Below are 27,302 nucleotides of genomic sequence, written 5' to 3'. Positions count from 1 at the left end.
TCAAGAACTAATAAGTGTAAACTATTCCCTGCTTGTAAACTATAAAAAGCCAAATTGTAAGAAAAATATTACATTGCATGATCTTGACCAATGGAACTAAACTGCAGAAGTTGAGCATGTTAAAAGGAAGATCAGAGGAGACAAAATCTCTTCTTTAATCTAACCAAGACTGATAATTTTTTTAAAGATTCCTCTGTGTTATAGGCTTATTTCTTTCATAGTCCCCTTCTGTTAAAACTTATCTGGAAACAGGTATGCAAAAGCTTATGCTCATCTATAGTCTGAAATGGAAGAATTTGGAAAAATTTGGGTTCTTTTCAGGAGAAATTTTCTGGTTAAAAACAACTACAGGTAATCTAGAGAAGCAAGTGCTGAACTAAAAGATTGCTCTGTGTTGTGGTAGTCCTAAGACAGGGAGAGGTGGGGAGGAAAAAAAAAAAAAAACAAACAAACTTCTAATGGTGCGCATAGTAAGTGGAATTCTTTCCTGACAGAGGATGAGCCCTGAACTTGATATTCCTCTCATGCACAAAAGAAAGGATGATCTTAGGGTCTAAAAGATCCTATTTTTGAATGTATTCACAAAACGCAGGTTTACTGATAAAGAGGTGTAATTGTCTCCACAACTTTGTCATGCCTTGTCAAATACAAAATCTCCATTTTTTGTGATCTAGGAATACACATACTAATAGAGCATGTGTAATAGGTAATACTATGATATGGATGACTGGGGGCAGAGGTTCTTTATGTGCATGTTTCCTTTTTTTGAGAGCCCTATAAGTTTGAGAGTCAAGGTTGATAAGCCATCAGTCATCTAAGAGAATAAGCTAATGAGTGAATAGGCCTGCAATTTATCCAATAGTTAGCATTTCTTAAGAATCTGTATGAGTAAGCTAGTAAGTTAGAGCTCTTAAGTTAACATCTAACAGGATCATAGAGATCCTTTGGTAACTGTTTTCTAGCTTTTATTAAAGCAAACTAACAATAATCTGATAATAATGTAAATTTAATACTAATATAATTAGTAGTGTGAAGTTCAATCTAAAGAGAGTTCTAACTGAATTTTTTCTTTCAGAGATAAATACTTCATTTTACATTTGCAATTAAGAGAAACTCTATGGACTTTTCTCTCTCTCCTCATCTCTATTTGCAGAAATGAGAGATTTTCTATATCAGAAACTGTGAGCTTTAAGTGGCCGACTCATATAGAAAAATTTTTGGAACTGAATTGGAAAATTCTTATTTTGCTAAAAAGAACATACCTGCTTGCTGAAAAATTTCAATCAGACTGTAATGTAAGGCAATACCATATTTTTAAAACACTATCTTGCAAGCATTTGTCATTCAAAACTGTCTATTTCCTTCCTGATTAATAAGTACAATTGCCACTTGAGCGGGTACTTTTCAAAGCTACAGCTCTCTTGCGACTTCTGTGATACAGCATGTCAGTGTTCCCCTCATAATTGAGAACACCAAGCAGAAAAAGTAAATTCCATTGTTTAGGATTAATGTAGCTAGTTGCACTTCAATTAACAAAAAAAAAAAGGGGCGGGGGGGAGGCAGGGGGGCAGAGTTGTTGGCTTACTTCAGCATATAAATTGACCCCTTCAGCTGGAATCCTATTTCACTTGTCTTAGGAAGATGACACCTAGCACCCTTCCCTTCACCAGCTTGTTTAAACTAAAGAAAAGAGATCTGTCATCTTGTCCCATCTTTCTTACTGCATCAGTCATGTCTCTATTATAAATGTTCAGCTTTTGGAATAGATTATGTTGGATAGGAAAGGCAAGTGAAGTGTGCCAGCAACTACAGAACCCCTTTAGCACCTCATCTGGTGGAAACTTCTGGGAAATGAGCTTAGAGACTGCCGTTTCAGTAGTTAGTATAACCAGCCAGCTTTTCCTATGGAGCATTAATAAAACACTCTTCTACTATATTTGTAATGAAATTGCATTGGAAGAAGCCACTCCATTCTTTTCCTCTAAAAGGAAAGTACACAGAGAGCTACCTTGAAAAGGAAATACAAAGTAGCAGTGTGGGTTTTTTAGGAGTGAGGTTTAGTATCTTCTAGTTTTACAATAACATTCTGCATTTGTGCTACATAAACCTCCAATCCGCTATAAGAAAGCCAGGAGATAAGCCAGCCTTTCTAGATACATTTCTAGTGATGAAAACAGTAACTGAATTAGTGGAAATTTCCTGCTGTTCATTGTTCTACTTTTCAACATCATTTATAAGGTTAAAGTGAGCCAAACAATCATACTGACAATTATTTTTTCTCTAGAATTAGTACTGTGGCATCTGATGTTCAGTATTCTACATGTAAACTTCTGATAAAAGTCTGCTGGAAGAAGGAAAAACTTCAGTCTTAGATTCTTAAATATGAACAACTTAACTCCACATCTAATAATTTGCCTGACCATCTCTTGCAGAGCTATGGGAAGCTGTATATATTCACCGATTTATAAATCAATTTAACTATTCAGATATTCATAAGCACGTGCCCTGCCAATGGTCTGACAAAGGCTGCTGCGAGTCAGTGTTCATGAACGGTGAACGGTGGGGAATACTTGGCACTGTGCTATTAATAAACCAAAAAGGAAGGCAAGAGAAACCTGTTACCATGTTGATATCCAGAACCATAATTAACAAACAAAAATCACAAAGCTATAAATAATGGATGGAGAAGGTTGCTGCAAAGCATGTCCTGGACAATGAGGGGTCAGGTGGCATCATACAATGAAGCCAAACAAACAGTCGTTAGCTTAAGATCTTTTGGTTATTAAGTTCTATAATCTAAAATATAAAACAGAAATGCTCCTACCAAGAAATGGAGTGAACAAGAGGTGGGTTTGTTATTAAACATAAAGAATATAAATGGTTAAAAATGGATATTGCAGCTTGTTCTTACAAGACTATCCAAAAAAAGTTTGTTCTGTATCCAGTCATGTTGTTGTAACTTCTGTTATGAAGACTTCCAGATAAGGTGCAAATTTTCTGTTTCTAGAAATGACTGAAGAGAGGAATAGAATATGAAAATACACAAGGCTCTCTGAGAACAATTGCAGGGCACTGATGTTGCAGAATACTAGCACCAGGGGAAGAAAAGACGACAGATATTCATAGGACTTTAGTGATATTTTTCCAGTTATTTTTTAGATTAAATTCTAGATAATTGGTCATATTTTTCAGTCAATTTCACTATTTTATTCCTTTTTTTTTTTCTTGCAGCAACCTGTAAACGGAAGCTGATTTTTTTTTTTTTTTCCTGATTTTAGTCAGTGATAAGATATGGATATAACACTCAGAGTATATAGCCCTGAATTTCTCAGGGTGGTTAACTTAACAGTTCATAAGTGGCACTGGCAGGACTGTTCCTTGTGATGCATCGCTAGTTGTAGTTAGCTGTGACACCAGTGCACGTGTCTGTGCGTTTGCTGCTGTAAGCACACCTACTTGTGTGCAATGATTCTGGAGTTTAGCACAGAACATCCATCATGATACATGTGACCATACACACTTGAGGGAAAAATTATATATTCAAAACGCCTACAGTGAGTATGTACTTAATTGATATCTTCATGCTATGCCTCAAAGGCCTGAGGAAATAGTGAAAATACCATGAAGGGCATCCTGAAAGACTTTCTGACTATATTGGAACAGTTACCTTTCACATGAGTCTCATAGGTAGCAAAGACATCTTTCATCTTGCAGTGGAAACCCTGGAAAGGATGCCCTGAACTTCACCTGCGTGTACATGCAATGTTTTCTAGGTTGTGGCTAGCGTCTGTCTAGAAAAGAGTAATTTGGAAGTGTGAGAACTGGCTTTCTGTGTGCCTGGCAGGTGTGTGTTCCCCGGCAGCTCTCTGAACTTACCCAAACATAGGACAGTCACAAGGTACAGAAGGCAGGAGGCTGTTAGCTCTCAGCTGAAGCTTAGCAATCAGTTTTTCTTCACTGTCACCCTGAGTATGTCTGTTGGCAAAGAAATAAGCCTGAGAGCCTATTTATAGAAAATATACTTAGTTGTCTTTTCAGTGAGAGAAACAGATGGAAAATGGAAAGTAAATTACAACATTGCAAGAAAATTACATCATATATGTATGTAACTATTGTAAATCCTTTAACTGAAAGTCTAACTATATTTTGTGTGTACAGTCAGCTCTTCCTGATGAATTATTTCTAAACAAAAAAAAAAAAATCCAGTATCAGTTGTAGATGTCACTAACATTCCTAAGGAGCTGGGGCAGGGGGACCACCAGTTCACCAGTTGTCTTAGACTTCTAAGAAAAAGACTTTTATCAAAACTTTCGGCTCAATTTGGGTGTGGACTTTTCTTTTTTTTTTTTTTTTTTTTTTTTTTGGGACAGTGCTAACATTGGGAAACTTGGTGGCAGTTCCGAAGTGCTGTAATAAAAATAGCATTGATTCCTTGCATTTTGGTGAATTTCATGTAACATTTATAACGATAACTTAAATATTTATCCTCTCTAGTACTGGAAACCCATAAAAAACTTCAGGTTTTGCTGTTAGCATGATTTGTTTGTTCCAGTCCTGCTGAAAAACGGGAGTTTAGCTGCATTCTATGATCTTCCCTAACTAATCTGCCTAAAACCAGCAGGGCTTCATACAGGCAAGTTCAGGCTTGTGGTTGTATTCTAACTGAATTTCTTTGCACCTGACTTGTGTAAGGATTACAAGTCACTTCTTTAACACCATTGCAGCTCAAGTATGAAAAGCTATTGTATATAAGGCTTTCAAGGCCCTGTGAAAGATCAGTCTCTGACATACATACATCAATATATTGTGGTTTTATGTGTTTGGGTAAAAAAATAAATGCCCGCAGCAGTCTTCATGTATATTAGTAATGGAGTAACAGGTGGAAAAACAAGTTTACTATTTTTCATGCATTATTTATGTGGCATATGCTTTTCCTTTCCTTTGTTTAAACATTAAAATTTAGTTACTATGCTTACCAATCATCTGAAACAAGATGAATATTTCATCTTAATTAACATTTGTTCAATGATATAGTAGGTTTAAAAAATTCTAATCTCTGAATTTTTTTGACTAAGATCAAAACAGCTTGGGAGAGAAAGGGGAATTAGGCTAGCAGACTGAACTTTGCTAAAACTATAATAAAGTCACATTCCTCTTCAACATATAATGTAAGCTAATATTTTTGTTCTGCTTAAAATTGTAAAATAGGAGCATCACATCAAGAACAGACTCAGAGTAACTGGAAATTATAATTGTCTTAATCTCTTAAGTATTCACTCTTGTAAAATCTTATGTGGGAAAAGCTAATTTATGAACAGTTTCTTGTCCACTTTATAGTATGTAGTACATGGTATGAATTTTGTAGTACTTTTTAAAATCACTTGTGTCAAGCTGAAAGAATTTGGCATTAATTTTAGTCTAAAAGTAAAGTATATTTAAAAAGCAAGTTGATCCTTGGGTTTAACTGAATATGGCTTTTTTAATAAACAGTCATAGACTTCCTGAGGTGTAAAGAGCTGAGGAGTTCTTTGTGTCTTTTAATATTTAAATATTCCAAAGTTTTAAAGACAATAATTTCAATTCAAGTAACTTAAATTGTCTTGTGTATTGGGAAAAGTACTTCATTATGCAGTCTTACACTATTTTCTTTCACATGATCATCAACAAAGTTTTAGGACAAGGAAAAGATTACTACACAATTTTGATCCTGAACTACAAAAGAAAATGCTATCATAAATAAGAGGTGCTAGGCTACTACAGTGGAAGTGAACTGTGCTCTATCCCTTCACTGTTTGTCTAATTATGAAACAGGAAAATGATTTTTGAATAGCAGGATTCTTTGATTATATTCCTCACGCTGAGAGCACCGTGTAACGTAACAATGGGGAAGTGTTAAAAAGAGTATTGCCAAGTATGTGTTCTAGCAAATTTTATTCCAAATAATATACAGCTAAGCTGCTGAGAATTGGTGGTTAGGCTTTTTGTTTTTCCCTTTAGAAATACAAATTCATTTTGGGTAAAATCCCAGCAATCATCTTATAACTGGTCCTGAATGCATTTTTCCAGCCAGTTCCACAACATAATAAGCCTGTGACTAGAAGACGGAGGTCCTTGAGAAGGTGGTGGCCACGGCTGAGCTGTCCCACCAGCGCAATTTATCCAGCTGGCCGTACGCTCCTGGCTGGGTCTGAGAAGCTTGCTAGGAGAGAGGATGACCAAGAGAAAATCGCAGTGGCTGCCTGCTACTTGCCATTTTTATTTTCTGGTTTTGCCCCTGATGCTATTTGGCTCTGGTGCAGAGGGAACAGACTGTTGGTGAGATATAGCTAGATAGATATTTGTATGTATATGCTATATATATATATACATACAAATATGTACATATCAAAGGAAATATTTTGGGAAGCATAGAACTTAGTGTACAGCATTTGCTGTAAAAGTAAAATGGTAAAAGGTCCTTTTCTTCCAACAGAAGTATGTTATACCTAGAAAGTAGTCTCTGCTGATTCAAATGGCTATGGACTCCTGTTAAAGTATGTTGGCTATGATGTAGCTGGAAAGAAATTAGTTGACTGGATAAAAACAGAGGCTGTAGCACTCTTTCTTTTTTTTTTTTTTTTTTTTTTTACTCTTTTCCCCCCCATCCCCCCACTTGATTTTTAACTTCAAGCAGATGAAGTTTTGACTGTTGTCAAACATACATAAAAACTCTGTGCGTGGGCTAAATATATTTTTTTTTTCACTAGGGAGCCCTATGAGTAACGCAGGCAGTGAAACCCTGTGAGAAGGAGAAAGTAGAACACTACTGAGTTCATCACCACATGGTGCCCAACTCACAAAATTAGCAACAATGTACAATCCCATTTATTGCTTACTGGTTTTGTCTGGACATGAGGGCAAGATACTTAGACTTAGGCATCTTCCAGGGTCTTAAGAACTTTGGAAGACTGTTTATCTCTTCTGTATCAATGAGACTGTAAAATATCTAAAAAGATTTAAAACATTTAGAAGTAATGGAACTTCTGAAAAAAAACAGTGATAAAAATGAGCTATGGAGAAATTGAAACTTCTTAACTCTGAGCATTAAATCAGTTTCAGATGATTACTTGAAATATTGTGAGCTAACTTTAGATGAGAAGTGATGCTTTGAAAGCAACTTCATGTAAAATGCTTACATAGTTAAAGGGGAGCTGAAAGCATGAGACTATTTGTATGTTAAATGAATAATTGCTGCAGTTTATTTTGTGTGGGAGCCTAATGTAAACAACTTTGACAACACATCTGTTAACAGGATGACATTTTTATATCTTTAACTGTATAGTGCTGTGAAGTAGGTTCACTGACTTCATGGCAACTCCTATCTGCGTACAAAGTTATGGACATAGATGACTTTTTGCAAAATGAGGTTGGAGCTTTAAATTTTATTTTTACATGTCCAATAATATCATAATGTTCAGTTGCATTCCTCATGGTTTATAATCAATATCACTTTTGGATTTTATTTTACTGGACTAGTACATGAATACACAAATTTCAGCCATTGTGTCGTGGAGGTTTTGTTCATTTCCTCTAACCTGTGTTTAATCTATTTTAAATTAATTAACTTATTTGCTTGTTATATTGCAGAAACATATCTCTTGTTCACAGCCTTAGTGAGAATTCTGCATATTTTAAAATAAGAATTGATCTGAGAATGCCATTTAGAATGTGAAGTTCTCCTTGCTTGTATTTTTGTTTTATTTACAGATTGTATTCATTTATTTGCTGTTCTAGCAAAACATAACTATCTGTTTGGAGGTGCTGCTTCAGGGCACTACATCTAGCATGTATAGTGGACTTAAAATACTTCTTTATACTCTGGAATCTCTTCCCCTTTTCTCTAATGTAGGTTTTATTCTTTTTTTTTTTTATTATTCCCCTTCACCTTCTGCAGTCACCTTCATAAAATGGCATTGAATGGTCATGTGTCAATGCCATTTTATAAAATTAACTACAGAGAGATTTACTCCTTGCTTCGTATTTCATGTTCGTTCATGCAGTAAGGAAAGGCAGACTCGACCTAGTCCTGTTGATTTATGGGCATATTAGTATTAATTCTACAAGTGTGGGGGGGTGGCTTTAAAGCATTCTGGACAAATTGTGTTAGAAGCAATGTACAGTTAGAGCTTGGGAAGTTTTACATTACTTTGTCCTTTATGATTTTATTCTTTCACATTAAATTCCATTAAGGCTTTTTGCTTCTTTAAAGCATCTGTTGCACAATTAAATCCTTCTGCAATAAATCCTTCCTATGAAAGAATGATAAATTTAATGCATTTGAGGCTTAACAGGTGTTTTGTTCAATCATATTTATTTGTTATACTGTATTCCTTTGAAACTTTCTATTTTACCACCTTTCAGAGGCTGTTGGCTTCAAAGGACTTTGTTTCTAACTTTCCATTGTCATGAATGTCTTTCTTCTGGGCAGAGGGTAACTTGGAAAAAAGAGAGCATCTTGACAGAAATGGCATCTAATAATACACTTGCACTATATTGCCTCCATTTGTAGCTTTGACTCAGCCTTTCATTCCCTTGTTTAATGTAAATAATTATGTGGTTTCACTCTAAGACATGAAGTTACTAGACCCACCCTGAATGCAAAATAGGGCAACAGGAGATAAATGAGTGATACAATTAAGCACTTTGTCCGTTCCCAGACATCTAAGAAAGTCTGTCTATTAAGAGACTTGAAATTTTTCAAGAGTGACCTCCTCTAAATAAAACAAAATTGAAGTACGTTTCAAGTAAGGTGATGCAATTAATACTTTTATTGATTGTAATATAGCTATTTAGTATTTTAAAAGTTTAAGTGATTTTGTTGGTAGCTGTTAATATTTGTTTTTATGACAGAGCTCTATTGATTGAGTTCCGTTTTTGTTTCGAACTTGAACTAATTCTTCTAGTCTTTGATCCGTAAGAACAGTCAACATAAGCTAAAAAGATAAATAACCAGTACAGTCACCCAGTGTGAGCAGTGAGATTGGAGGGGAACTGCTGCAGTTGTTCTGTATTCTGGCCTTACAATGAGTATTTATGTTAGAAATTGCTTTCCTTGTTTTTCGTCTACTGTGAAGACAGTCTTTTAAGGATGTCTGCTTGCTCAGGGGTGCTGTGTATGGAGAAATAACTGTTACACATTTTGGGTTAGTGATTTTTTTTTTTCTTTTTCGGTAACAAAACCAACAGCATTAATGGAATTCTAGTCTGTCTTATTTTCTCAATAGAAAATACAGATACAACCAACAGCCTTGGTTAAGCCTAAAAATATTCCACAAATTCCTGAAGTTTCAGCTTAAAAGATCTTTCTACCTGTGCATTGAACCTATTTGAAACTCAAATAAATTTACCATGGAACTTGGCATTACTGTTCATGGTCGTATTTCAGATTATAGCTGTATTATGCAGCATGGTTTCAAGAACCATACATGGAAAATGTTTGGTTTATTTTAAGTTACTTAAGGTATTTGAGATGTTTCCCCAAAATCCCTATCTGAAAGAGATTGTTTCTTCTCTTCCCTGTAGTGCACTTACAAGGTAACAGCAAAATAACAGAACAAGTATCTATAAACATTTACAACTACGTCTTTGTTTTCTAAAACAAATGTGGCAATATTTAATGTACCTGTACTCTTTTAGTCACAAAGATTTCACCTTCAGGGTGTGAGGGAATGGAAAGCAGAAAAAAGTAGCTTTGAAAGGCAAGTATTTTAATAGTTATGTTTATTATCAAGACCAGTGGTTTTGGTTTATTAATTCATTGCATAATATGATGCCTAAAACTGGTTCAAGTTTACAGTATGTCTGCCACAAATTGGATTTAAGTGGTCTGTTATCATGCACTCTGGTCATGTCATTATGTTTGATAGGGTTGGGGTTTGCCAGTAAGTGATGGCAAGGTGAATAATTGGTTATTGTGTATTAGGAGCTCTCATATATAAAACCTGATCATGAGCAGCTCTAATGCATAGCAAAATATTTTTAGTTGATGTGACAAATACATGTTTGTCTTCACCTTAAGTAGTTTTCTGTGCCTTTTTACAAGATTAATAATAACTGAACACTAGAGCCTGGCCTTAGGTTATGCTGTTATTAATACAGAGTAACCCATTGTCTATTAGAGCTATTCTAGAATTCACCGTTGTAATTAAAATCAAAATATAATATTGTTCAATTTCCGTTCTGCTTGGACACTGTTGTATGTAGGCTAGGGGTTGTTTTTGCTTTCCTTGAATTAGTCTTCTACAAAAACTTGTCTCATTGTATAAAACTTGTTTGGGAGGGACATCAAAATGTGGCTAACTCATTATCTTAAACTGGCAATAAAATACCATGGTATATGTTCACTTTAAAAATGTTCTCTATTAAGTGCAGAATCTGACCTATAATTTAAACTATAATTTAAATCTTAATAGGTCAGCGTGCACTTACTATGGGTTCTTTTCAAAATGTTGACTCAGAACATGAAAAGAGGAAGTTAAATGGGTGAGCCAGTACATACGGTGCCTGTGGATTACTGGTGGCAGTACAGAGATTCCAGCATAAAATGGGGTTTGCCCGATGCACAGCATACAGGGAGGCTTTGGTTGAGAGAATAAGAAAATGCAATTAGAGAGCCACTGACATCTAAAAATACTATTTAAAAGTGTTCTAGAACACACTAAAATAAACTCGTAGAATAATTCAGCAAAACCATTTAGAAGGAAGTGTAAAGTTCTCTTCATTTCAGGACAAGTTTTGGCAGTATTCTTTGTAATAAAGATGAAAAAACATGTTTCTAACCAAGCATTCAAAGCCTAAAGACTCGAAGGCTGCAGTCAGTTCAAGTGCTGTGTGAGACAAAAATAACAACCTCCGAGCATCAGGTTTTCCATTCTTGACGCACCAGGTGAATGGGTTGTTTTATTGAGCGTTTACACTGTGGTGGCAGGGCAGGCCAGAGGAAGGGAGTGTGAAAAGCGATGCGAGAGCTGAGTCAATACCCGACGTTGTTGGATGTCTGTCAGGACTTGGAACGCCAGGGTTGGCTGCGTGAGTGTTGCCAAGTATTAGCTAAGTGTGCTGCTTTGGGAGCAGATTCCCAGAACGTACTTCTACAAATAGGGAAAATAAATTCATTTTAAAAAGAACAAAAATCTCTAAGGGCAGTTATTTTGAGGGCCATTTCAACACTCACCCTGAATTTCTATAACTCCCCAAATAGCTTTCTAGTCTGCATATTTAAACCCAAACAAACTTTGTAGTTTTATTTGTATTTCTAGATTTTTTTTTTTTCCTGATTTCTTTTAACATGTGTTTTCCTTTTTAAGTTGCAGGTAAGCGTTTACAAATTCTCCTCATTTTAAAAGGCTGTTACAGTCTAAAATGTATCTTTTCAGTTGTTTGGTGAAACAGAAACACTATGGACTAAAGTGCATTCACTTCTACAGCCTTAAAATAACACGGTGGCTTACTCATGTCTGTTACTTCAAGTGTTTATGTAACTACATTGTATTTACTTTTCTATTGCATATGAGCCACTAGTTGCTATAGCACCTCTCGCTTCTCATAGTATTTGTATTTCTGTATTCACTAGCACCTTTAAATATGAACAAAAAAAAAGCATAGCAGTCTGTAGGCTGTACAGGACTCAGAAAAACAATATATATATCTAAAAAAATAACTCACCCTTCTGTCTCTCCCATCTACTAATCTGAGTGTGAATTCCTTTTTCTTGCTAACCAAGGAGTTGACTGGTCTCATTGTATTCTGATCCCTTCTTCCAAGTCTCCTGTATTCTGTTGTGTGGAGAGATATAGAGGTAGGGACTGGGGCATGAAGAAGGATTCCTGAAAAGTCAGGACACACATGTTTTCTTCCTGAACTGCCTCATGTTTCCCCATAAACAATAATGCAGACCCACATTTTACATTATTTAGTTCAAGATCTGCTGTGTCATACTGCTTCACACGACAGGAGATATGGTTCTTATTTCAAAGAAACTAAAATTTTGAGATGTTGTAACTTGAGAATGACAGATAAGAATGGAGAAGGGTGATAATACATACCCAGGCACTATGGGAATGCATCTGTGTTATATGGGAAGGTTACCAAATCACTAACACGCACTACAGGGAGACAGGTTTTGATGGCTGGGGAGATGATGAGAAAGATCTCATGAAAAGTTCTGCCATTCATTTTATTTAGCCAAACTTCTTAATTATCTGTACCTTTTGGGAGCTTTTTGGTATACCTGAAGGATCTGAAGCATTATAGGATGATAAGTTTTTGCTGACTACCTCAGAAGGATTTCTCAAAGAATATGGATGGTAGAAAACAAGATTTGTATAGCAGCATGTTGAACAGTTCATGCATCCTTTTTTTTTTTCTTTTCCTCCTGTGAAAAAAGGAAACTGCGAATCGCATAAGGTAAAAAATAGGAGGGGGGGACACAGAGCAGTCCCATGCAGTGGCTCTGCCGGTGATACGTAATCAGAGTTACAGAATCGTGTGGCTCTATAAGGCCTGCCTGTACCTCAGGACAGCACTATTGCAGGTTTAATACTGCAAGCACCTGTATGGCAAATACTTCACGGTGGGATAACTGCAAGGGTGACTGAGGAATAGATTACTGGAGGATGCATGCCTGTGAACCAGCTGTGGAACTCAACCTGCTGTTCTTGCCATGGAAATGAAATGACAGTAAAACACATCTCTAGTCAAGCCTTTCAGATGTGACAATTTGGGAATCTGATCATGGCCCCAGCACTGCCAGTTTTTTGTAACAGCTCCTGGTTGAGAGCTGGTAACTGTCTGCAGGTCTCATCTGGGTGAAGTCAAACTGGGCACTTCAGGACACTTCCAGCTACTCTTCTCAGCAGTATGTTGCAATCTCTCAGACAAGACTGGCACACGCTCAGTGTGTCAGTGCCAGAGCAGAGGGAGTGGGGATGATGTGGCCATCTGTATCCAGAGCAGGATGATGTGGCTGTCTGCATACAGGGCAGGACCACAGCAGGCACAGTTTACATTGGTTTGCACATAGAACCACACCCAAAGGACTGAGGTATTTTTCCTCTATACCCTCCTAAAGCAAAATGAAACACTCCAGCTTTTAACTGCTCACAGTTAAAAGTAAGCTGTGTAACTTTGTGCTGGAAGACAGCAGAGCATAATGGGCATATTTAGGATCTGTTGAGAAGCTGCTGAGAAATCTGCTATTCTTGGCTGTTAGTTAATGCCATACAGTCAGGCTGTAATCGCTGACAAAACAGCATGGGTATCAGATCTGTTCTAGCAGGTGTGCTGGGGATGAATGTGAAAGGTTACTTTGTTAATTCTGAAGGTGCAGTTAGTTAATAAACATTAAAGTTTAATTTTCAGATTAAAAGATGGATAGCAGCTATTTGGATAGTAACAACTATCTCTAGTTCTTGTGTGCTATTCTCTGACTTGGCAAGAAAAGAGGCTGTTACTAAATCAATATGAGCTGTTCTGGAGAGAAGGAAGTGTTTATTTTGTCTGGCACTCCATGTCCCTTTTGCATAATAATGCATGATTAACTATTCTATCACTTATGAGCTTCTCAGTTTGTCTGTGGCCAGATCTAGGTAGTTATTTAAACTGCTGTGATGAGCAACAGCAAGAAATTTCCTATCCCTCTTAAACATATTCTAGTTAATAAATATGTTAGTTAAATATATTTTATTACTGCTCTTTGTTAACAAACTTCAGAACTCTATGAAACTAATATGGCTGTATGTTTATCAACAGGCCAAGTTCTCATAGAAATTTCAAGGACACACAAGAAACTTAATGACAGTCTAGAGGAGAGTGTAAGTTAAACAATTTCTTTTTAAAATTTATTTTTCTTTTTGAAATTATAAGTTAACTTTTGCGAATTTTTAATAACCCTTCATTCATTTGCTTTTAAAGTTCAAAAAATTTCATAAAGAAATTATATCTGAACTGGAGAAGAAAACAGACCTGGATGTAAAATATATGAATGTAAGTACATTCAATTCTAAAAGTCATACTTAATTTATCTATTGCTAGTCAAAGAATTTTTCAGAAATTGTTCCCTAACAGTTAATTAATCAATATGTTAGAATTGAACTTTAGATACATAAACATGGCAAAAATGTTCATGCTTATTTTGAGTTTAAAAGGGAACGAATGCATGGCTTAATAGCATTTTTACACTGAAGTTGAGAAAGGCAATTGCCCAACTCATTTGTTGTGTATTAGCGATACCTCATAGATTATGGTAATGCTTTTTAGTCACTTACCCAGTTACATGGCTGAGTGCATTATGAGATGTTTTAAATGCTTTGATTGCAGGCAACTTTAAAGAGGTACCAAACTGAACACAGAAGCAAATTAGACTCTTTAGAGAAGTCTCAGGCTGAGCTGAAAAAAATCAGAAGGAAAAGCCAAGGAGCACGAAATGTAATGAAATACGAGCATAAAGAAATGGAGGTCAGTATATTGTCTTTTAAGTTATTTGTTTCTTTGTATGAGAACTGGTCAACAGATAATGTTGAGCTATTACAGGTCACATCTGAGTCTTTTAAAACTTGACTTTGAAGCTTACTGCAATTTCTGTATATGCAATGTTATTCATTAATACACACAACTTCTCTGTAAGTTGTTTGGCAACAGTGAAACACTACAATTTCAAGGAACATGCATTTTTGGTTCCTCAAAGTTGGTTTATATTAAAGGCACTCCTAGAGTATTTATTCCAGTTGAAATTAAGCTCTGGACTGCTCTGCTGTACATCTTGAGAGACCTCTGCCTCAGTTTCTAGGTTTCATCCCTTGACCTCTACTGATTTTTGTAGTACCCCTGTAACTACACCTTTATGCAGAGGTTTACACAGGGAGTTGGCTATGCTATGCAAATTCAGTAGTAATTTGCCATGAATTAATTTCCGAAAGTAGGTAAATGCCAACTGCTGTTATCACTTATTACCTTTCCTACTGCTCTTAAAACAGCATTGCCATCTTGAGGCGAAATAAGAAATGGCAAGGCAATGAAGAAAAACTTTATTTTAAATAGTAAGTCATATTCTGGTTGTCATGTATCTCTCAGAAAATACTTGCTGTTGATATTTCTATTTGCACAATATTTTTATTTCGTGCTAGCGTAAACATTTTTTCTCTGTATTGTTCTATTTTATTTTTTTTTCAAAGAAAGCTTTGTTTATAACAAGGTACAGCAAACATAAATCGTACTAGCTCCTATTTCTTACTACCTTATCTTTTAACTTGCATTCATAACAGTTCTTCTTTTTAAGGTATTGGACTGAGAATTCAAGGATTAGCATTTAATCACAGTTTAGCCATGAATCCTCATAACCTCAGACAAATATAGTTTAGTCTTTTTAGTGACTCATTTTCCCCTCTAAAATCCAGCAGAGATTCATCATAGCTTTGAGAGTAAATGTAACTACTATGAAGCAGATGAAGGTAATTAGTTTAATTAGAACATCTGTGGCCTTAAAATTGCTCAGCACAGTTGCTGCTTTAATGCCATATTCTTATTTACTGCAGCACTTTATTTGGAGGCTAAAAGACTGTTTCTTGTTTTGCGTCACTTCCCCCACCCCCTAAACAGATGACTGCCTGTAAGGAGAATATACATTTACCTGATGAGATCAGGGAAGTTCAGTGTGTGCATGAAAAGAGAAAGATTTGGAAGCAGTCACTCTACTCCACCTGCCTTTCCAAAAACTTTTTCTAAGGCTTTTGGAGTTTCCTTCAGTAATTGGATATAGTATCAAATAAAACTCAGACTGTATGTGATTATTTTTTTTTTCCTTAGTATTTGGAAACCGTGAGCTCTCGACAGAGTGATATCCAGAGATTTATTGCAGAAGGCTGTAGAGAAGCTCTCCTTGAAGAAAAAAGAAGATTCTGTTTTCTGGTTGACAAGCACTGCAGCTTTACCCAGCACATGCACTTCTATCACATTCAGGTCAGTGGCATGGGTGTAAACAGAAATGAAACTCCTGAAATCTAATCATATAGGAGATCTTAGGTATCTCCTGCAGCATGTAGATCAGACTGCCATAAATAGCTAAGGAGCACTGTAGCGCCAGACAAGTGTTGTGATCAGTTCGTAGAAAATGTTTACAATGCAATATTCTCTTAAATGTATTGTAGCAACAATAAAGGGTTACTGTGACTTTTGAAAAATAATATATTAAGAAAAAAAGTATGGAATGATCAGATATTTCCAGTATCTGACCCTGAAAAAGGACAGTCTCTTTGTACAACATATTTGTTTCAAAGAGGTATTACTTAGAAAAATCTTTTCAAAGACTTCCATTTTGCTGGTGTTATGATTTTGGTAAAATGAAAATTAACAAGTAGGTCTGTGCAATGTTATGAAAAAGCATATCTTTGACAAGTACCTTTTAAACTTGGATGCAGTGTGCGGACTTCCTAAAATCCAAGCTGCCTGGGTGGCAGGAAATCTGTAGCGATGCCACCAAAGTGCCTGAAAAAGTCAGAATGATGATAGATGAAATAAGGACACCGGGTTCCACTCCAATATCGGGAACTCCACAGCCTTCACCAATGATAGAGAGAAATACCACGGTATGTTGTTCTTTGATGGTTAATGGTTCTCTCTCTTAAATGGGAGTAGAGTGGCTTCACTAGCTGCTTCTGTACCTCAGCATTTGGGATCAAGTCTATAATGTACCTCATTATAGACTGGGGTTGGGTGTGAAAGCAAAATCAGTAAACTGAAGCTCTGCTATGGGAAGAATACACAGTAGAGTAGGCAGAAGCACATATCCAGACAAGGCTCAGTTTTCAGCTGAGTGCCTAAGACTTTTTCTGCAGAGACCAGCTTCAGGACTACTTTAGTTCTAACCGTTCCATTTCCTACATTCTTATCTGAAAGTAACAGTAAGTACATACTCAGTAGTTCAATATAAACACAATGTTATTTTCTATTTTCTTTCCTTCTTCGCTCCATGATTCTTATTAGCGTATTAGAGTACAGGTTAAATTCTAAATTCTACCTATCTGTATGTTGTGTCACCATTAGTTGTTGAATTTCTAAATGATATTAGTAAACTTCTAAAAAAAAAAAAAAAAATCTGGATATTATCTAGATGTAACTGTGCTATTTGTGGTGGGGAAAAAGGCTACCATATCATTCCCACTAACAAAAGTTTATCAAGGGACAGAAGCCTCTTACAAACTGTTCTATCAGCAATTTCACAGGAACATGAGGACTTTGACAGGTCTAAATATGTATCATTTGGGAATATTTAAGCATTGCTTTCTAGAATTTAATGTTGCAAGTAACTTGTCACTGTCTCCTCAGTATTGTGATACTGTTGTTCTTGTGACTCTAGATTGGAACTGATTTTTATCCTCATGAAAATGCGTCAAAGGTCTCCCCTGCTCCTGCAGGTAGGGCGTACACTAGTCCCCTAGTTGATATGTTTAACAATCCTGCGATGGCTCCAAAGACATCTTCTGAAAAACTAAGTAATTCAGCAGGTGAGTGTCACTTTGTTGCAAACTATGTAAGTGTAAATGACATACTACAGTGGTCAAAGTTATCTTCAGATTTCTTGACCACTATGATTATGTGAATTCCAGGACATAAACAGGAGTAGAAAATGGTCTTTACGAAGTATTTATATAAGTTACTGAACAGGAGAAATATGAGTTCTAAGAAGAGAAGAATTGTTTGCAGTAGAATGCAGGTCAGGATAGGTAGATTCTATTTTAATCACTTTCTGTGTGTCCCTGATTAACCCAGCTTAACTGCTCTTATGACTTCCAATCTCGACAGAAGAATATGTTCTATAATTTTGAACAAGATACATCTGAGTTATTATTTCAGTACACAAATAAACATAAACTACTATTAGTGTCTCACTTTGGTTTCCTTTAAGGGTGTGTAGCAGTTAGGGAAGACTGCACATGGGACAAAATGAGCACAGGCTTGTACTTCTTTCCTGACATGTAAAATCCTATTAAGATGTGTTTTCTAAGTATCTAATATATTGACTTTTTTTTTTTCTTTCTGTGCTATAGGGAAGGAAGGGAAAAAACCTAAGCCTAGATCACAACATAAGAAATGCAGAACTCTTCAATGTGATAATAGCAATTCCAGCATCTCTTCCTTAAAAATGCATTTACAATATATTGTACTGGTCAAATAACACACAATTTTGAGACCTCCTTTAAGTTGTCTTCTAGTAAACATCTGGTGTCTGCAAAGTGCCAAGTATCTGCAGCTCTCATAGATTCAGTTGAGGTTGAGTGCTAGGCACATTTGAAAATGGATCTTGGACTTTATACACAGTTACTTTTTTTCTTTAGAATGGAACATTTCCAAAGGTCTTTTATGGCTGTGAACATTTAGCATTTTTCACGCCAAAAGAGGAAAGTAGCAAGTTAAAACTTACATAGCTCTTTAAGCTTGTTGGTTCAACTTTATTGTGATGGGGGTGTGTATATAAATGCACATGCTATTAAGAACTTCATGGTGATAAGAAACATCGGCAGATAATTGAGAAGTGGCTAAGTTGAAACCAAGGCAGTACAAAGTCTCAGAACCTGATCTGCACTTGATTATTCCTTTATCTACTTTTTTTCCTGTCAGACTACTAATTGTATTTAATTTTGTTAGTGTGTGGCTAATTTTGCCTTTTTTTGCTTTTTCTTTTTTTGACAGAGAATTCAGATGATGCCAGTTTATCGCGCTCAACTTCTGTTGCCACAGGACTAAATATAATGAAAAGGCAAAAAGTAAAGACAATCTTCCCACATACTGCTGGAAGTAACAAGACGTTGCTTAGCTTTGCACAGGGGGATATCATCACACTTCTTGTAGCTGAGGAAAAGGACGGCTGGCTTTACGGGGAACATGACTCAACTAAAGTGTAAGATAATCAATATATTACCCAATTTGAACACAAAGGAAAAACGTGTCTCATCAGATTTTGTTAGCAGATATTAGTAAATGGTTTTCCACCTTTTTTGCTGGCTGTCATTGGGCACTTGGAGTCTTCCTTTAAGGTAAATCACTGCACTTTAGGGAAATTTTGTACACTAATTTGGTATCACCAGAAATCGGGTCTTTAGAAGTTAAATCTCAGTTCATTGAGTCTACTGTCTTGTCCACTGTTGTCTTTTGAAAGATCTTTCAAATTTTATATAATATGAAATTGAAAAACTTTCCCATTACAGAAAAGGATGGTTTCCATCATCGTATACTAGACCACTAGAAGAACCAGCGGAAGAAAAAGCATTTGTCCCAGTGCCAAGGTAACATTTTGGGTGGGACTTACAGAAATGCCCACACCTTCTCTAACTTTTATTAAAAATGTTGTTTTTCTGCTCATATTCTTTGTTGTTCAGTAACATATACAGTAAATACTTTCTAACAGTCTGTAGTATGATGCCTTGATTATATTAACATGTTGTAATGGTTACACAAAGACCCAAGAGCTAACTTCACCCCAACTTTACAATTTAGAGTCCCACCAACTCCAATGGGATTGTACGCCTTTATTAACTTTCAGCTCGTGCAGTTTTGTGCTTTCCTGGGGCTAAAGATAAGTGAGAAAGATGTATTACAGGAACTGAAAATGTTATTTGTTGGGTTCTGTCTTGCAGCCCTGCACCAATCAGAAGTATTAGTTCTGTAAATCTTGTGGAAAAGGGTGAGGTTGTCCTCCCACCACCAGACTATCTGGGGTCTTTCCAGACAGATAAAAGAATGGAGTCCTCCAAAGGTACTACTGTTAAAACACCAACCGACAGACCAGAAAATGCAGGTCTGGTAAGTAATCAATAGCATGGATCCAAATGTTCTGCCCTGCTTACTTTTCTTGACCTACTTCGCTGAGCTCTTAAATGAGGCCCTGGAATATTCTACCTTAGCTACTTGTACTTGACTTCAGCAGCCCTTTGATGCAGCTGTCTTCAGAAGCTGTCTTCAGGGTTTTTGGCATTTCAATCCATCTGTAGTAATAGGAAGGGAGAAGAATTGTTCAGGGATATAACTAAGAGTACTAGGAGACTTACTCTGCATAGCAAACTTCTCGGGAATGGAATCTGTGAAACATGAAAAGACATTCTCACAGACAGTAGTACACATCCATCATCTTAAGTGATTTTAGAGCTGTAGTGGGACAGGGGTTTTAAAACAGCATAAACTGTATTCAGGAATACTTTATGCAACCCCATGAAAGTTAGTGGGGTTTTTGTGGATGTATGTTGCTGAGGGATAGATGTACTAACTGATGTCTATATTCAGCAAAACCACAGCTGAGTGGAAATACATTTTTATGACTAGATAATGCTATATAAAGCTAGTATTTCTGCTATTAAGTCAGCATTCAAACAATGATTCAAAATAAAGACTAATCAAATTAAGCAATTACTAGTCTTTTTCTCGCTGCTTGTTTAAATAAATATTTTGCTGAAGGTGATTAATAGCGATAAATGTTTTTGAGACTTTCTTCAAAAAGCCTCTTGAAGCAGGGATCACATTTTGATGGCAAAAAACTTTGTTATTTTATATATACATTAAAAAAATATAGTTGTCACTGCTAAAATGGAGAGACTGTACCAGAGTAAGACACACAGTTCTGTTAGTAGGTACCATAGTAAACGTCTCGGAAGTCAGGAATCCTATAGCTGGCTGCCAGTAGCTAAAAAAATTCACATTTTATTATTTATTGGTAGGACTAAAATATTTTGTATATCAATATAACACCGAAACAAATTTTGGGTTGTCCTTTTGACACATTTTTTTGTTTTCTAAGTAATCTGTTGAATCATACAGAGGAAATTGAAGTGGCCTTTGTAAATTTGTACTTTATGGAAGTAAAATTAATTAATGTTTGTTGTATCACATTTTGATTAATGGTGAAAGAGTCCATTTAAGGTCAAAGGATGACAGAACATTTGTAACAGTACTCGAGTAAAATGGAAAGGCATCAGGAAACAATGGTCATCTTCAAAGCAGCTTCCTCTCCTCTTTCATTTAAGTCTACTACTAGGATGTATATCATCTACAGCATTTTTTACTTAGAGATATTAGGCATTGGAGGGGGTTAACAGGTCTTTGTTATATTCACAAGCAAAGAGAATTAACTGTGTTTAAAATAAGTGAAAATAGAAACATTAAGTTAATAATAGCAAAAATATAAGTAACTTCCAATACATCACTCTAGAACTCTAGAAAAAAACTACTGTTGGAAAGACACAAGCATGACACAAATTACATCAATTGTCAGCAACATCTGAATTTTAAACTGTTGTCTGCATTTCAAAAGCATGGAGAAAGACAAAACTTTAACAAATGGGAAGAAAGGAAATTAAATTAATATAATTTTCTTTCTTGAGTAAATAGTGTGTCTTCAAAGAGATCAGTTTTGTAATCACATCATAGACTTGTATCTAGTTCTTAAAAGAAGAACAGGTCACCTCAACTTTACAAATGTAAAAAATGTGAAAAATTGCTGGAGGTTCAGCTATACAGGCCTTGCAGAACTGTTCCCTCCAGTTGTACTTGGCTTTGTAAAGCCACACTACATCTGTTTCAGAAGAGCCGCTATAGATAGAACACAGAGACACACTTGTACTAACTATGGCCAAAATATCTCTTGCAGATGCAGAAATTGAAACAAAAAAGTATCTTGTCTGTGGCAGGGAGGGGGAAAAAAGGCTAGTGCTTCCCATTACAGAAAAATCCATGTTCCTTAAAATACATGAAGAGCTAGAGGCGGTTCTTCAAAGGCTTTTGTAACAAAAAGGATGAAAGTTGCTTGACAGGGACTTGTGAAGCTCTCCTCTCAGTGAGAGATCTTGCCCCATTTAGACTAGACTAATAATGTTTTGGGATTTTTTTATCTAAATATTCCTATTAAAAGATTAGCTGATTTTTTTTTTTGTCAGAAGTCTAATATTTTAATATAGCATACTTGAATCCACATTCAAATAAGTGGTTTTATTTATCAGTAATGAATCTTTTTGTGTAGGAAGTATATACTTTGTGCAGTGATGTCATGTTTCTAGGACAATGTTTTTCTATGAGGAATAAAGCTTTGGCAATGCATGGAATGAATATCAAGAAATAAGATCCAAATTTTAGTGTTCAGTCACTTTCAAATCAAATACCTGGGAACTTCTAAAATGATCATGAAGACAAGCATCTTGATTTTGACACATCTGTGGCTTTCATTTTTAGATAAAGAAGCAACGAGCCTTAACAATTATGTAATGTCAGATTTATCTGTTGGTTCATTTATTCTATGGCTAGCTGTTGAGACCTATGGGATCAACATGTCCTTCAAATGTAATTATGTTTGCAATAGTTAAAATATTTATCAGCCCGTGGAAGCTGCCAAGCAAGAGGTACAGAGAGTTCTCTGCCCTGTGACAAGTAAAAGGTGACTTACTATAGAGCTTTAAAATGACTGAATCTGTTAAACTGTCTCAGTATCACTGTCTTTAGTACGTCTTTAGTATGGCTAACTGTCCTGTCAGTCCTCAAGAGCAGTTACCTTAAGGGTTGTTTTGTTTGTTCTGTTGCATTAGTTCAGGGGGTTTAGGAATAAACTTAAGGCTACTGGACTAACATTCCTGTTGAACCAAAAAACCAAGAGGAATGGCAGATCATTTCATTGACAGAATTCTAATTAGGACATTATATTCTCTTTGGAGGCCAGAATGGCCTTATCGCCTCTTAGGAGTGGAAAATAAATACATCTTTTTTGAGATTCTAAACTTCCAGAGGGAGAGTAAGATAAAAAAAAAATTAGGAATTCTGGAATATAAAATAATGACTACTCTTGCTGAGGTACCCCATAAATCGTAGTGGCTACCTTTTTACTGTGACCCCATGATTCCTCTTACCTGTTACCATACAAAATAAGGAAGAGAACTGTAGAGGAGAGTCGCTGCACTTGAACCCGTGTGTTTTGCTCCAAAGTCACTATTTACTTTCTTTCTTTTGGAAAGTTGCAGAGCTTCCTTCTCTTTCCTGCTTCCGTGCAAGTCACCAACCCCCACACCACCACGAGGCTTTGGAAATAAGCTCAACATGATACTGGGCTGGTTTGTAGACTTGTACGGAATTTACACACATGTAAAACAGTGTGCTCACAGTGTCCTTTATGCAGAAGCAGGAAACTAATCATTAAGGCATCTTATTTTTGTTTCAGAATACACAGAAAAAAATAGCTCAGGATTTCACGGAGGAAAGATGAGGAACGGTTCTTGCAAGTTAAATTGTTGATGCTGGGTTATGTAGGACAGTACTACGTGGAATAATATCAACTAAAAAAGACTTAGTAGTTGATGGAGATTTAATAAGGGTTGGTGTGCAGTAAGAAGTAGCATGTAATTCAGGCATTCATTCTAATTAATTTTAAGGGCTATAGGCCTAATTCTACAATCTAATTCTATTTGGCTGATGCACATGAGCAATTTCATTGGAATCACAAGTCACGCACATCCTGAAGAACTACGCTGAATTAGGTCCTGAATAAACAGAGATTTCTTCACCTGCATTGTGGTATCATGAACACAGTAGCTAGGAACTACTGGTACAACTGACGGTGTCCCTGAAAAGGAAAGGCTTGGAGGCCTTTGTTCAGCAGTGGCATTTTAAGGATTGAAAACAAAATGCCCATACAGACTGAACGGTTCATACAAGTCAAGCTGCTACATAAAAGGTGACTGCATACTCCTGCTGCTACATGCAAGAATGTATATTCAAATTTTCACTTTCATCTGACAACTATTAGAAGCAATGAATTAGTTTGGAGTTTGAAAGATGTCATTTTTAAGTATGATTATTACTAAAAGTTAAGGGGGCGGGAGGAAGTAGAAATTAACTGTTTGCTCAAACTTCCATGTAGCACAAGAGGCTTGTGACGGGTCATACTTTGCAACAGGTTTCTGTGTCATCACCCCTGAAACGCTGCATCCTGTAGTAGCCCTGTGACAGAGCAACGCTGCCAGCTTTTGGGTTAGCTTAACTTCACGAGAATGAAGTACAGCACAGAAGTACTGTGCAAACTGTAGCTATAAAAACAAGTCTCTTCAGATTGTACACTTAAACATGACAGTTTCATTATAATGAAGTAGTAGCAATAGCTGTGCAAAACTATTCCTCCTTTTGTATCACCCCCATACAAACAATGTGAATTATGTATGTACATGCCATCAGCTGGTTTTTTTTTGCCTTTTTTACTCACCACCACTACTCACAAAAGTCACAGGCGATACCTGAACTTGTACTATGTAAATCAACAGTAGCTAAACACAGTAGGTTGTATAAAAAAAAAAAAAAATCTACGTAATACTCATCAGAAATCTGCCCTCACTTCAGGCTTTTAATATTTAAATATGTCATTATGCTGGCTGCTGCCTTTTTTAACTTCATGACTTTACAGTTATATGAAGATACACTGACTGTTCACTCTAATATCTGCTCCAAGCCTAGTTTTGGCATTTTGCTGTGACAAGGAACAGTTTATAAATTATTACACTATAGAAAGTATGGTATGTTTGTGCTGCAAGTAGTTCTGTCCTTTTTCTTTTGGTTGATGGCTGTTGCAGTGACATTTCAGTTGCTATTTTAACCTATAAAATTCCCAGCTAGACCTCAGGTGATCACTGATCTTAAACCTGGGAGGAGGGGGGATGGACACCACACACACACACACAAAAAAAAAAAAAAAAACAAACCCAAACCACCAAAAAAAAACCCAACCAACTAGTGCTAAAACCATTTTTTAACTTTCTCATTTTGATGTTCTGGGATAATTCTCCCCTCCACAACTACCTCTCCACAGTGCAACTGAACTACGCAATAATTATTCTAAACAGCTAAATATTTTAGCCTGCTTGAATGATAGGCTCTCTTTTCCTTAGCAGGATAGCAAGATCGCCTGTAGCATGTTTTTGTAGATCGATGTAAATATCTTCTTTTTCTTTTACAGAAACCTGATATGAATGGCATTATAAAACCACCTTTTCTAAGGTATGTTTTTTAAAGCTTTTACACTAATTGGGTTGATTTTTATATTGGCTTATATTATTGTATTGATTGTGAGGGGAAGTAAGGATGTTTTTCCCAGATTACTCTGTGACCTTTCCTAGGAATTGGTAAAATATTATGGCTAAAACTGGTTGCACTTTTCTCAAAAGTGGCATCAAGTAAAATAGAATGCATAGGCCCTGCTTGGGGGGGAAAAAAGTGTTTCTCCAGTAGTTTGACAGGGAGCAGGACTTAAACTATGTTTTGAGGGTTAAAACCAAAAATCTTTGAAGACTGGGAGTTTTTTAAAAAAATGTCCTGATTTAACTGGGCATTAACTTCCCAAATTTTGAATCACTGCAAAGTGAGCCTGCATATGTAGGCTTGTTTTAAACATTCAAGTTAAACTAAGAGCTGCACAGAATCCTTAGTCTAAAACCATAACTTAGCCTTCAAACAACTTGGATGAGGAAACTGCATGGCTTAAATCTGGTTTGGTATTGCAGCAAGCCTTTGAGTAACTTTGTGCATTTCTTTTCAGTGGAGAAAATCCTTTTGCAACAGTGAAACTCAGACCAACAGTAACAAATGACAGATCAGCACCAATTATTCGATGAATATACGGTCCATACACATGTACTTCCTCCTTATAAACACCATTTTCAGTAATGACAATTACTATCTAAAATTGTTCTAAAAATTTATTTAAATGTAATTACTGTACAATAGAATCGTACTGGAATGGCTTCTGATTTTTTTTTAAACCTATACTTTCTAATGAGGTAATTGCTTTGGGCTAATGTCTGAGCACTTTGGCTTGATTTTACAGTATGCCTTTTTTTCTAGTAGGAATTGTGAAAATACTGGAGATAGTTTGGATATTCTAGTAAACCAGTGTAACTAATAGCTCACAAATCTGAATCTTTGGCATTCATTATTTGGAAACTGCAATGGTAAATTCTAGAATATAAGCCTGCATATGCCACTTACTAAATAAGATGATTATTTTTGTTTGTTTTCCAAACAGAACAATGTAACAACTGCCTTATTCCAGAATAGAGAATTGCCTGTATAAAGTGATTAAACATTATTTTGTTAAAGAAAGACACCCTAGGTTATAAATAAATATTTATCCTTTAAGAATAGACAGTTTGTAATGCTTTGCTTCATGTTCAGATACACGTTTTCAAGTGTTAAAATAGGTTTAAGTCTAATGTTGTACTGTCAACACATTCTTCAATAACTTTTTAAAACACATTGTCAAACTCTAGTCTTATAAAAGTTGTAATAAAACAGTGCCATGATTTTTTTCTCAAGTTCTAATATAAAAAGCTGCCTTTGAAGTTACTCCACTGCTGCAGCCTTCCACAAAAGGAAAACGGATTAAGTCTGTAACTTCTGGTTAAGGAGCCTAGCAATGGCATAAATATTGGCACAGTTGGAGTATCAGAGTTAAGTGCAACACAGCTTTTAACCGCAGTCACAAGCAGAGTTCTACAGTTTGTTACCTCAGGCCCAGATTTTCTACATCCAATGAAGCTAGCTTGGCTGAAAGACTTTTCCTACAGTAATAATCATCTCTGAAATTAGCCTAGAATGTGAGAAGCTGACTCTTCACTCTGCATCAGCATTGGGTGCTTTATCACGGTACAGTTCAGGTGGTATTTCCCACCTGCTGTATGAAGTCTGTATCTTGACTACACCCAGGGATTAATCCTTACTCTAAATCATTCTACTTTACTTCTGTATATGCTTCCTATAGCACCCCATGGATACTCACTTTGTTGTGCCTGCTTCTACTACTATAAACAGTGAATTCAGGTCATGTGAAATGCCTTTCAGTTACTTAATATCAAAAAATAGTATACGAGCATGTGATGGCTGCAGAGGTAGAGTCCACTCAGTCCTCTCACACTGCCTTTCAAGTTCAAGGCTAAGGCCACTTGCTTTGCTATGGAAGCTGCCATAAATATCCATTATCCTGTTTTGAAACACTGAATTTGCAGAAGTGTACCTTACACCTGAGCCCATTTTCTAAAGCATATGAGGCAAGTCAGCCTAGACTGTATAAGATAATAATTCAGTATCAGAATTAAATAATCTGAAATGCAAAAATCTTTACTCAGGGCAGCTCATATGTGGCAGTGCCCCAGCCTCTCTTTCTAGAGAAGAGCACCCTGCCACAGGGAGAATTTACTGTTGTCTGTGAACTAATACCAGTTTCACAGTGTTAGGAAGCTTCTGCGAGGTAGGAC

General features: G+C 36.1%; 1 protein-coding gene across 1 annotated transcript in view; it reads left to right on the top strand.

Annotated features, from left to right (window-relative positions):
• Positions 1–26,192, top strand: part of BAIAP2L1 (BAR/IMD domain containing adaptor protein 2 like 1) — a 43,071-nt gene extending 16,879 nt beyond the window's left edge. The window contains exons 4-14 of the mRNA XM_068422697.1: positions 13,789–13,850; positions 13,951–14,022; positions 14,356–14,493; positions 15,841–15,993; positions 16,452–16,619; positions 17,390–17,537; positions 18,724–18,931; positions 19,239–19,316; positions 19,668–19,833; positions 25,010–25,050; positions 25,589–26,192. Of these exons, the coding sequence (XP_068278798.1) occupies positions 13,789–13,850; positions 13,951–14,022; positions 14,356–14,493; positions 15,841–15,993; positions 16,452–16,619; positions 17,390–17,537; positions 18,724–18,931; positions 19,239–19,316; positions 19,668–19,833; positions 25,010–25,050; positions 25,589–25,664 (1,310 nt within the window). The 3' untranslated portion in view covers positions 25,665–26,192. The remainder of the gene's footprint in view (positions 1–13,788; positions 13,851–13,950; positions 14,023–14,355; positions 14,494–15,840; positions 15,994–16,451; positions 16,620–17,389; positions 17,538–18,723; positions 18,932–19,238; positions 19,317–19,667; positions 19,834–25,009; positions 25,051–25,588) is intronic.
• The last annotated feature ends 1,110 nt before the right edge of the window (positions 26,193–27,302 follow it).

The sequence above is a fragment of the Nyctibius grandis genome, chromosome Z (assembly GCF_013368605.1).
Source record: "Nyctibius grandis isolate bNycGra1 chromosome Z, bNycGra1.pri, whole genome shotgun sequence".
Lineage (NCBI taxonomy): Eukaryota > Metazoa > Chordata > Aves > Nyctibiiformes > Nyctibiidae > Nyctibius > Nyctibius grandis.
The sequence above is the reverse complement of the archived record's forward strand: the minus strand, read 5'-3'. Positions and strand labels throughout refer to the sequence as shown.